Source organism: Macadamia integrifolia, unplaced genomic scaffold (assembly GCF_013358625.1).
Source record: "Macadamia integrifolia cultivar HAES 741 unplaced genomic scaffold, SCU_Mint_v3 scaffold_267A, whole genome shotgun sequence".
NCBI classification, from domain to species: domain Eukaryota; kingdom Viridiplantae; phylum Streptophyta; class Magnoliopsida; order Proteales; family Proteaceae; genus Macadamia; species Macadamia integrifolia.
This window is the reverse complement of record NW_024870659.1, coordinates 108,660-121,482: the sequence shown is the minus strand read 5'-3', so window position 1 is coordinate 121,482 and position 12,823 is coordinate 108,660. Positions and strand designations below refer to the sequence as shown.

Below are 12,823 nucleotides of genomic sequence, written 5' to 3'. Positions count from 1 at the left end.
AAAAAAAAAAAAACTATAGAACCCATTTTTTGTGTCTGATGTTTTAAACCTTTATTTTCTTCCAGTAAACTAATTTTTGTCAAAATCCCCTTTTCCTTAAAATTTGATTTTTTTTTTTCAATTGGAAGAGTTGAAAAATCCTAGACCCAATGTAAAATGCTCTCATCTTTGATACCGGACAGAGGTTGATGGCAAGAGAATTAACTTTGTCCCCCCCCCCCCCCCCGATACCTCTCAACCCCCACTGCTGCATCTCCTGCTGATATACTATTGAAAAAGTTGGATTCTGGTGCTCGCCTTGGCTGGAAAGTCTTTATCGGAGGAGATCCTACCCCTCCCAGCTTGGGTTTGATACCATGAGTGTATAATATAGTCTGTTTGATCTAATCACTGATTTATCTCTTTTCATATATATTAATTTAAAGATGTGGGAGACTCTGTTTCAGTGAGTGTACACCCACATGAGTGATTTCTTTCTAGGCATATGAGTAGATGCTAATGTAACTCATTTTCCAATCTAACATAAGAAAGAGCTTAGGGTTTCTTCATTGGATTGGAATAAGTATCTAAGATATTGATCATAATAACCTTTCCAAGCACTGAGTCGTTAATGCCACAATTCGTGGAGTTCTCAAATAACTATCTGTGAAACTTAAATACATGGTATCATAAATTGGAATTTTTTTTTTTTTGGGTGAGAACCATTTTCATATAATGCATTGTTTGCTAATTCTTCCTTTTTATATTTCATTTCTAGAAGAGGAAATTGATTATGTGAGGGTCCTGAACAGAGTCCTTCCTAAAGATATCCGAGTTATAAGCTGGTGTCCTGCTCCTATTGATCTCCATGCAAGGTTTATGACCCATTTTAACCATTCATTGTTCCATTTATGGTATTGGTTATGTGATTGATTTATACTATAGAGAAGTTATTTCATGTCCTTAATTTTATTTTTGGTGAAGCTTTTCTTGTCTTGCAAATAAACGATAAATCAAATAGAAGGCTTAGAGAATGAAGTAACTAGGGAAGGCATCATGGTGATGGGGTAGGTCAAACGTGACGACCGCCATTTCCACCCTACCCCTGATGGTTAGACATGATATGATGATAGTCATGTCAGGATTCAGTATATTATTTTTTCAATCCAGCTGCCTCATAAAATTCGGTGAGCTCCATGCATGTTTTATCGTGCAGGGCAGGTTCAAGTCAGACAACATTTTAAGAGGATTGGGAAGGTTATTGGTGAAACAAAACCTGCCTTACCCTGTTGCCACCTCTACTTGAAAATGGTGAGGTTCCTAAAATCATTAAGGGCCATGCTACAATACCTACCTCAAAGCCTTGTCCTAGCCAGCCATTATGTTGCGCTGCACCCACTGGTTCCATTTAAACCCCTGTCAGATGGCCACAGAGGTTTTTCAATTCAATCATGAAATTACCCTTGATCTACAGGTGTTGCTTTGAACTGCAATGAACAAATTATACTTGTAGAAAAATATACTCAAAGAGGGAAACTCTTTAGAATTATACTTGTAAACTTGCAAACCTTGAGAACATCATTATCTATTATCTGGAAGAAAAAGGATTATAAACCACAAGAATTAGTGATGAAAGCTTTATAGAACTTCAAAATTGCCCTTCCTGAATAACTGTATGAAGCCCATATAGAACCTAGAGATATTGATGATACCAGATTGTTTACACTTTCAGGCATGAAGGCCATGAATTTGTTTTCGTTTTCTGTAGATATCATATGTCCATCAAATGCAAGCTACAATTGAGTAAATTTTCCACATATTCAAATATCAAGATAATAAGCATGAGTAACTAGACTTCTTTTAATTTGATTTTCCAAGTTTCAGATGTAGTGGCATAATATGTAGATTCTCTTGACAATTGCAGGTTCAGCTGTTTGAGCAGGGAGTACAAGTACCTTTTCTGGAGGGAAAATCTTGACATATCAGTATGAAAATTAAAATTTTCTGCTTTGGAATAATGTCTATGTGGAAGTGGCTTTTGTTTCTCTTTTGCCCCCCCCCCTTTTTTGTTCACTTCTCTTCATTAATTGGTAATGCATAACTTAAGATTATCTTGTTTGGTTTCTACTTCAGGCAATGGAGGTAGCTGGTAAAAAATTTATAGGGGAACATGACTTCAGGAACTTTTGCAAGATGGATGCAGTCAATGTTCACAACTACAAGCGCAATATCTTATCATTTGAAATTTCATCTTGCAATGAAAGGTTGAAACTCGTAGTTAACCATCGCATATTGTTTCTACGGGCTACTTCATGTATCTATAGGCTTTATTATTATGGTCGAATTGTTTGATTGTTGTTGCTTGTTTTCATTTTTCACCTACAATCAATAGGCATGGTCAGATTACCCTTTGGAAATTATCACTATCTAACCAAACTTATAAAACTTCAGTGGGAGTTTGCGAAATTGTAGATTGGAACATATACTTTTAACAAGTTAGACTCTCAGATCCTTTGTTATAGTGTATCTTGGCCCAAAGAACATCCATCTGTATTATAGTGGACTATGAAAGGACCCAAATGGTGTTGGGAGTAGTCCCACATCGATTAACCGGGACCTTGGAGTTGGGCCTATACATTTGGGAGGTATCTCCACCTGTGAGCTTAAAGCTTTTAAGTATTCGGTCCTCCCTAGTGTGACTGCCATTGACCACTCAAAAAGAGGGAAACACTTGAGGGGGAGTGTTGGCAATAGTCCCGCAAGTTAAAATGGTATTGAAATAAAATGTTTGTAACGATTTGAAACTGAACCTATAAAACCAGTTCATTGTGTTAATTGCAATCTGTTGATTGCCATGACTTGTAAAAAAAATTTTGAATTTTGCCTTGCTAGATTCTAGGGGTTCAAAATTGAACCTATACGACTATTCCCTTGTGTTGAGCTTTGATTAATTTCCTGCATATTAGTCTATTATCTTAGTATTTAAATTGGTGGTTTATATAGTTGGGGCTTAATCCAGGAATGTAGGAAAGGGTATGTGTTATTGATAGCTTTCATTGGTTTCCAATTTGTCTTGCTAATGTGTAATTTTAGTGGATGAAAGGGACTCACTGATAATTTGGATAGTTCTATCCCTTGCTAAGCCAAATGTGAAAATACTGCAGAAGGTACCAAAGACCATTTTCATCATCTTATGAACTCCCTCACTTCCTAGTCCTTCAACATTAGCCAATATGCTCTAAACCAGTGATTTGAACTGGTGTGGGAAAATAAGGTTTGACATTCTAATATCGATCGGTTTGAATAGGATTTACTAGGTGTTTGTTAACTGGGTTACATTTATATATCTTTGAAATTCAAAAATTCTTGCACTAGTATCGATCAGTTTGAATATGATTCACTAGGTGTTTGTGATTTCTAGGGATTTACTCTTTGTACAGGCTGCCTTAAACTCCTTTATGGGAAAGTTGCACTGTCATTAATATTTTCCCCGAGAATGATATTGTCAAACTCACTTCTCAATGGAGATGAATAGAATGTCATCAAAGGAACGTCTGGAAAAAAAAAGAACGAGAGATTAGAATGTCTACCAAAAAAAGAATAGAATGTCTGCAACTTGCATCCCAGATATGCAGCTAATGTGAGGTAGTCATGTGTATAACCTAAGAGATTATAGAAATCTGAGCATTGTTCTGTTTATGGTGTTGTGCAACGCTGTGTTTACTTCTTAAACACAGATCTTGTTAACTTTATAACTATTTTTTATGTAGTCTCTTCTGTGTGACAGGCAATAGAAACTTGCAATCTTTTCCTTCTCTCAGATACTATATTTGGGAAATAATATGAATTTACTTGTACACATGCTTCTGTCCGTACATTTGTTTCAGCAGATAATATTTTTCTGTATTAAATTTCTAGGTCAGAAGATGATCAAATATGGGCAATGACAATTAAAGGTAGTTCCTTTCTATGGCACCAGGTCAGATGCATGGTCGCTGTGCTGTTTATGATTGGTGAAGGTCTTGAATCCCCTAGTGTATGTATTGAAATCCTTTTAACTTATTCTTCTCTCCCCTCCCCCCTCCCCCCCCTTCCCCCTTTTTTCTGATGAGGACTATTAAGTATTATGTCTATGTTCATTGACTAATGCTAGTACTAATTAATGCATTGCGAGAGGAAAGTTTGTCTCCCACTGTTTTAACACCCTTTCATGTCATTGATTTGTAATAGCTGATTGAATTGTAAATAGTAAAAATGAAATCTAAAGATACCATCATGTAGACTGAATGGCCAGTGTCCTAACTGTTGGTTGGTGCATGTGCCGCTTGTGTGATCCCTTTTCATGGGCTGCACTGATTTGTTCACATACACAAAATATCTTTGATTGGAAAACCTTGCCTATCTGGTAAATTCCCGATAACCCAAAATGTGCAATAAAAGATAATTATATCATTCTGGTTTGGTACTTTTGCTGCTTATGAGTTCCTATTTGATGGGCTAAGTAAGTTGATCCAATACACCCAATATATAGGGAAGTCTTTGTGAATTCCTGATAATCCAGAAGTTTGCAGTTTGGGCCACATGAATCATCATTGTGTTGATCAGCCATTCATACAATGAAGTCAGCGGCCTTATGGTTCTCCCCCCCCCCCTCTTTTCCCCCCATTTTGTAGTTAAACCATCAAAACCTTTTCAAATGTGTACTGTTTTCTTTATTGGCGTTCATCCCTCCCCACCTTTTTGTTTCTTCATCGCCTAAAATGATAAGTTACTGAATATTCAAATGTTGAAATCTACAGAAATGTTCCAACATTCAGAATTCCAAGAAATGGATGTTTGACTAAAATATTAAACAAACCTTGCTTGTAATGAAAACGGTGCAAATTAACAGACCGATTGTTTTCTTAAAGTTTTGCAGTTGATGGGTTTTGATTTTTAAATGGATAGCAAGAATGTTTTTTCCCTTTTCTTAATTTTTGAAAAGTGGCATTTTGTCTTAAATAGGTATGCTTTAGGTATATATTCTGAGTAGAAAAAATTTCTCGTTTTCTGTTTGGCTGAGTACAGTGAACTGTTAAGTGGCAGAAATTTCTAGGAAGGATGTAACATGGTGATGTGGTTGAGGCAAGATAGAACCCTAATTTGAAGTAATTGGGCAAAATAGTTTGCTGGAACCACTGATACTTTAAAGAACTAGACTTGTCAAATTGAAGAAAAGGTTGACAATTTAGATGTAGAACAGAGGAAATTATATGAATTCAGTTTTAGAACTGATGACAAGATAAAATAAATTTTAATGACTTAGAAGGGTGAAAGCAATGGACTGATATGGTGGACAAACTAGGGGTAACTGATAAAGTCGATAAGAAGCAGAAGATGGGCTAAAGAAAAACTTGATAACTTGAAAAATGGCGTTTTGATTAACTGAAGCAGAAGATAGGCTAAAGAAAAATTTGATGAATTGAAAAAATGGTGATTTGGTCAGGTTGAAACTTTAGTCGCCTAAGCTTCAGATCAGATCGACCAGATTATATTAAAATCTGGAAAACTTTCCAAAAATATAAATTTTACTCAAAATTGATTATCAAACCAGAATATTTTTTCATAAATCGTGGGGAGGATGTAGTTGCCCCTCTCTTTTATGGAAACTATGTGAATACACCACCTACTAGTATCTATTACATAAAAGACTTCAGTATAAAACAGAAACGGAATAAATTTAGAAGATAGATGCTAGTTGTCCCCCACCCAAGAACTTATTAGATGACAACTTAATGGGCTGGAAATTAAGCCCATGACTGGACTAAGCCCAGGACTAAGCCCAACCCTTTCTTCTCGTCCCTCCTTCAATCTACATCAAAAGGAAGAAGAACCTGAAGAATAGAAAACCGCTTAAAATCTCAGCAAGACCACCTTGACCAATATTCAGCTAAACAGCGATACAAAGGGCGTACCCAGTGCACAGCTGCCACCATTGTGCGGTCTACGGAGGGTCATAATGTACAATATTCGGCTAAACAGCCACACAAATATCGAATTTTCCACCAACTTCGTGTATGGATAAGTATTATTAAGACTGTATTGACCTGCTTTAGGACTACTAAACCTACTAAACTAACTTCCCCTTTAAGTCACCTAGCCAAAGAAAAAAAAAACAAAAACCTAATAAAATACGAAAATTGACTCATAATTACTCTACAGCTGAATTTCTTGTTGACCTCATACTTACTTGCAGCCTCCTCAACTGAACTCTACTAATACTAAGAAACATAAAGGACTCTTAACTAAACTACTATTCACGTATAGAAGCACATGCCCCTCGTTACAGGCTTTTAATTAAGGCCCAATACAACACTTAACCCAAAATTAATCAGCCCAAAGCCCATATGTCCCAATAATGGCTTGAAACAGGGCTTAACCAGACCCAGTTGAAGTGGTCTGCCTGCATCACATAGTCAGACAAGTGGTGCCTATAAATTAATACACTTGGTGATTTCATTTTCTGACAATCAATATTTTTTATTTCCTTGGGATGATTAAAATAAAAGCATTGAACTATTCAAATGAATGGATTACCACTTAATGTCTAATGGGTCAAATATAGCTACTTAAGATCCATCACATGATGAGTACAAACTCTTCTTTTTTGCATCCATCTATTTTATGATTTTCTCTGAAGAACCTAATTTATGATCTATGCTATGAAACTTTTGATTCCGTTTTGAGGAAATGGCTTCTTTATCTTGCTTTTTTCGATTCTAGTACAGCAGTACCATTGACATAAATGTCATTCAAATGTTTGTGTTGTGTAGGTAATTGATATTTTGCTTGACACAAGCAAGACACTAAGGAAACCTCAGTACGTCATGGCACCTGAGCTTCCGTTGATTCTTTATTCCTGTGAATTCCATGACTTGAGCTTTGTTTGTTCTCCTGGTAATTTCCATTCTTCTTTCTAATGTGTCTTCGAGCACACGCCTTTCATAGTTGCCTAGAACCCTTGTAAGAGTACAGAACTTAGTTAATACTTCTTTATTTATCTCAGTTTGGATTTGGGATGCATGTTGTCTGCGACCATTACGTTGGGATAAGGCTTTGGTTGTTGTTGTTGTTGTTGTAGTAGTCTGCGACCAATAATGGCTAAAATTTGCTATGGAAGATTTACTTCCACTGGAAATTTTCCTTTTTTAGTGAAACAAAGCAGTTCTGATAGTGCAATGCTTGCATTGAAGCAGAGGAAATGGGGTATACTCTTATTCCAAAATGTACTACCACTACTTTGCCCCACTTTAAATAACACATCATCTCTCAGTTGGCCAGCTATTTTTTACTCTGTCCATCCTGTAAAGATGCTCCTCCCCTTTTTTGGATGTCCCAAATATTTGATCACCTTACCAATTATATAATAATAATTTATCAATGTTACCATTTTACCCCTTGCGTTGCTTGCAACAATTCGCTTCTAAAATAAATCTAAGTGAGGAGTACTCAAATAGTGGAGGGTAAAATTGAAAAGACAGTCTACTTCAACAGCTTTGTATGTGCCACCTTAAACTTGGTGCTATCTCAAGATGGACAATGATTACAAGATAGTATTTTACTTTCATATTCCATCTTTTGACCTCTGTGTTTCACTTGAAATCTGTGTGATAGTTATGACACTTGATGGTCCATGTAGGTTGTCAACTATTATCATTTATTGTCATTTCTTCAGTGCTTTGAATATGAATATTCTTTCTCTCATTCCTGTACCTAAGAGTTAATACTTATTTAATATCTCTTCAGCGGTTGCTAGTAGAAAACCGGGGTAGCTACTTCTTATTTCTTTACATGGTCACTGCTGTTATAATGTAGTTATATGGGGTTTCCTTACTGCCACATTGTATAGAATTTCTTCCTTCTCCTGATTTCTCAATTTGGCAAATGGATCTTATCAGAAAAATTTTAGTCTAGAGGGCGGGCCTCAGTGCAATGGTAAGGTTGCTCCATTGCGACCTAGTGGTCATGGGTTGGAGTCAGGAAACAGCCTCTCGGCAAAAAGGGGGTAAGGCTGCATACATTATGTCATCATGACCCTCCCCAAACTCCACAGTGGCGGGAGCCTAGTGCGCTGAGTATGCCTCTTTATGAATGTAATATAATAATTTAAGCTAATTTTTTCCCTGATGGAAAAAGCTATCAAGTCCGTGGTGGTCTGGGAATTGTTTTAACATTTGCTATGGAGGTCAATGTCATTCTTGGTGCATAGAGTAGTTTTAACTCAGTTCATCACTTATCGAGTTGTAAGGAATCATGCAATATTTAAGAAAGGGCGTTTATTCAATGGAATTTTGATGTTGGATCTGTCATAGTTCAAGGCCTTAAAAATTTTGTGGCTCTGGATGATGTCTTTCTATTTTGGCTGATAACTATTACATGTAATGAATAAATCTCTTATGGCTAGTGTATTTCATGTATAGATGCAAAGAAGACTTTGTATGAGCACTTGAAACATGAATTTCAAAATTATAGACTCAAGGCTTCCATCTTTCATACAGCACTGCTAAGTTGCTCTTCTGCAATGACCGGTACATGAAACAATTTCAAATCTGACTTCTTTTTTTTTTTTCCTTGGTTTAAATGTATAATTCTTGAATATTACAATTTAGTTATCAAATTTCAGATAGGAGTCCCTTGGGGTATGCTAAGAAGAAAAAGGCAGTCCATGTTCCTCTGATGTCACGGCCAACTGAGCGTAAGTCACATCATCCCATAACATGCAAAACTTTTGTTCAATTAGTGATCTTTGGAATAAATTTCATGATTGATGGAAACCTGAATTGAATCTTCTTAGTGAAATAATATGAATTCTCAGTTGTTGTTGTTTGTTTTATCTTCTAGACAAACATATAGTGTTATATCTATGCAATAAATGATGTCTAAAGGGATTAAGCGTCACTAGTTAGGCAGAAGACATGGATTTGATTACCTCAGTGTGACCCCCCATCTTAGTAGTTGCCATTTGAATTTTTGACCACTGGTTTAAACTGAGTTGGTATTTTGCATTCTATGTTGCCCAGAGTACTACCTCCTCTGGTGCAGATTGCTGGGTATTTCGTCTGACCTGGTTTTTTTTTATTTCATCGATTTTCATGTACACCAATGTGAAACTTTTCCCCCCCTAACTTCTTGACCTGGTTACAGCATCTTATGAAGAGCGGCGAGCCAAACTGAAATCGAGAAAGTAATTGTATGAGTGAGTTCTTTCTCAAGGCAGAAATCTAGCTAAATTCAATTTTTATAGATATTCCTCAATTTTGACTATTGCTTCCCTATGCAGTTTGTGTTGTAGTTTGTTCTTCTATTTATGTACCACTAGAAAAATGTTCAATTCAAAAATTTCGTTCAACTGTAGTTTTATTCTCCAACAAACTCCCCCTCCTAAAAGAATGGATAAGTTAAATGGTTCTCATCAATTGAAAAGAATTACATGTTGTCATGATGAACACAATGCTTTTTCTTGTCTTTGTTAAATGTTCAGTACACCTTTTTTGGTAATCCCAGATTTTTCAATATTTTATGGCACTTCGCAAATTCGGTTTAGGTTGAAACTTGACTTGTGAGCAAGGTGCCTTGGGATATACATATCTACCAAATTTCAGCCCCGTTTGAAATGCTACATGGCACAATTGGATGAACCACACAGCCAACCTTTGTCATTTCAAGTAATGTTAAAACGTTACTTTACCATAACCAGTCAAGACCTTCACGCAGTGGTGGTTTGTGCAATCTTTGGGGTTAACCCTATAGTACTTGAAACTTTTGAACAGGCGTTAGAAGGTCTGCTTGAAGACTGGCTACAAGCACTACTAGTGGGACCATAGGAAGTGGGTCCAGTTTGGTTCAGGTGAATGGCTACCCAAAAACAACATAGCTAACACAGGTAGACACATTTGGCAACGCAATCAAAACTATAATGTAGTGGCACCACCATTTCCTTGATTTCCTTGCTATTTTTATTAATTTTTTTTTTTAATCCTGAATTAAAGCACTCGAAATCCCAAAAAGCGTAAGCCCCCAACCTTACTCTGACATAGTTTTTCCCACTTGACCCAAAGACACCGTTCCCTAGGCATCCTTCCACCAAAAATGTCTCATAATCCTATTCAGATCCTTTCAAATACCAATAGGTATCCAATTTGTCCAAAAGCTATTTAGGCTATCCACACGTGTTCAAGTGGTGATTGAACGACTCTTGTGCTTTTTTCTTCTCTTGAACTTTGATTCTTCCAAGAAGGAATATAGTGCTTCAATTATTGGATCACCGTTGGAACATGTGTTGATCACCTAGATAGCTATGGACAAGACTTGCGCGATCATCACTAAGGATCTGAATCCAGTATAAGAATGTAAAGCAGCAGATTTGATTTGATAATAATCTCCTTAACAGAAGCTGATAGGAGATTCTCCTTCCAGCCAGAGAGCTTGGATTAGGTTCTCTAAACAATATAGAAAAATAAAACCGTCTTTGACCCAAAACTAGTAAGCAAATCCAAATATTGACCGAGATCAAGGACTTCCTGAAATCTAGTAGCAAAAGAAACCTCTCTTAATAGGAGGGATACATCAGAAACAAGGTAATCCAGACCCGACCATCAAGACGATGGAAAATTCAGGAACCGCTTCTCTACTTTCAGCTTTCTTTCACATCTTCCTAAACCTTCACCTCTTGCAGTGTATATGCTAAGTAAAAGAAGTCTAAGCGATTAGAACATTACACGTTATTGGAAGTAAACTTCTACTCTCCCTTTTCCCTAAATGTTTTAAAATATCTAAATTACCCCTCTTTTTCATCTGTTACTTGTCACCCTATTTTTTAATTGACTTGTTCAAGTCACCCCTCCATTTTTTTTAATAAGCATCTAATTTTCTTGATAGAGAAGTCGTCTAATTTTGAATTTTTCCCACAATCAAATATATTGGGACATCAACTTATTTATGTATTACCGTTGTTAAATTTTCTTTGGATGAATTGTTATATTTAAATGCAGGTACTTCATTTCTCAAGTACTATGGTATAAGGAATCAGTTCAGATCAAATTGGTATCAATTGATGCTGATTTGTTAGTAGAGAGTGGCTATCACTTATTTTTTGTTTCATGAAACACTCCGTGAAATGAACCATATTGACAGATATAATAAAATCACTACAATTGAATTTAATTGGAACAACCTATGATACATAATCAATAATTTATAGTCAATATATGTTAATCTTGGTTTCCTCCCATGTCTCAACGTCCTCCTACATATCCATAGACTTCCATCACAAAATAAGCATGAGGTTGAGGTGCATATCAAAATGATTTATTTTCATCACAAAATAAGCATTTTGTAGAACTCATCCTTGTTCACTTGAGATTGCATATAAACATATTATTTTCATATCATATAAGGTTATGCAAGACGATTTTGAGAGATGGGAGGAAACCAAGATAAACATATATTGAAACCAAGGTAAACATATATTGACTATAAATTATTGATTATGTATCATAGGTTGTTCTCAATTGTGATGATTTTATTATATCTATCAATATGGTTCATTTTTATGAGTGTTTCATATAATAATAAAGGAGTGATAGCCAATCTCTACTAATAGATTGGTGTCAATGATCCAATCAGATTCCTCATACCATGATCTTTGATTAATGAAGTACCCACTTTTAATTATAATAATTCATCAAAAAATTTATAATTTTTAACAACTTTCATAAATCCCATTACATTTGATTGTGGGAATCAAATTCAAAATTCGAATGCCTTTTCTACCAAAAAAAAAATTAGATGCATACTTGAGAATAAAAATATACTTTATTGGAGGAATTTTTTGGAATGAAAAATAAAGTTTAGGGAGTGAGTAATTGACTCTTAAAAACCAAGAGGCGAAGATCCGGGAAGATGTTAAGAAAGCAGAAAGTTGAGAAGTGGTTTCTTTCTTACATGTTCAAAACTGCCGTGCATCAAACATAATGATGAATGCCTTGTTGCTGAAATTGTTTCTGTGATTTTCATTTGTTTTTAAAACAATGTGTCCATTCTTAGTATATACCAAGTTAAATTAAAATTCTACCACTAATTTGTTATCAGGTGGGTGGTAGCGGAACGTAAGTGTCTCTATGCATCCTTTAAAGATCTAACGAAGCTCCACTTCTTCTTCACCACATGGATCATTTCCGCCGATGCCACTGCATCTCTTTCCCTCTCGCTAGAAGCTGGGAAGAATGCTATTTACTAATCAATTGTTCAGAACTGGTTACATTGGGAACCTCAAGTCTGCCATGAGTTGTGATTATGTGAAGAATTAAAAGTTTATTGCAATTCTTTTGTAGGTCACCGAAACCAGATTTTTATTGAAATGATGATTGATGTATTTTACTTGGATTTATTGAATAAAAGCCACATGGATCTTTGAGTGTTGGATCTCTAATGGAAAAAGAGGTCAACGTTGTCTGAATTTATCAAATTGAATAAAGGGTATATTCACATATTGCTGGTAGAACTGCAAAAATTAATCCAATCAATCCAAATCAAGAGGTATGAAGGAGTCATAAGCAAAAGATTGGTTAAGTACAAAATCAGAATTATTTACAGATACACAACCATAGAATGGTTAATCATTACAATGTTTAAAAACAAAAAACCAAAATTAAAAATAACTACAACCGTTGTCCTTCTTCAACTTAAATAAATCTTCTTCTTTGTTTATTTCTGACTTGTTAATTGCATATATATCTCAATGTCCTCATATGATCCTTTGACTCTTTAATTACACCTTTCAGATAGCCTTTAATATAATCGGGAG

The 12,823-nt window shown here is 35.6% G+C and overlaps 1 protein-coding gene across 3 annotated transcripts in view; it reads left to right on the top strand.

Moving 5' to 3' along the window:
• LOC122071569 (tRNA pseudouridine(38/39) synthase) overlaps nt 1–12,448 on the top strand; it is a 23,432-nt gene extending 10,984 nt beyond the window's left edge. The window contains exons 8-16 of one of the 3 annotated variants that reach the window (XM_042635937.1): nt 758–854; nt 1,904–1,964; nt 2,113–2,243; nt 3,898–4,015; nt 6,792–6,915; nt 8,439–8,546; nt 8,642–8,713; nt 9,163–9,214; nt 12,109–12,448. In XM_042635937.1, coding sequence (XP_042491871.1) covers nt 758–854; nt 1,904–1,964; nt 2,113–2,243; nt 3,898–4,015; nt 6,792–6,915; nt 8,439–8,546; nt 8,642–8,713; nt 9,163–9,206 — 755 coding nt within the window. In that variant the 3' untranslated portion in view covers nt 9,207–9,214; nt 12,109–12,448. Of the gene's footprint in view, nt 1–757; nt 855–1,903; nt 1,965–2,112; nt 2,244–3,897; nt 4,016–6,791; nt 6,916–8,438; nt 8,547–8,641; nt 8,714–9,162; nt 9,470–12,108 lie in introns of those variants that run through there. The other 2 variants (XM_042635939.1, XM_042635938.1) reach the window with 2 other exon arrangements.
• Nucleotides 12,449–12,823: the final 375 nt, after the last annotated feature.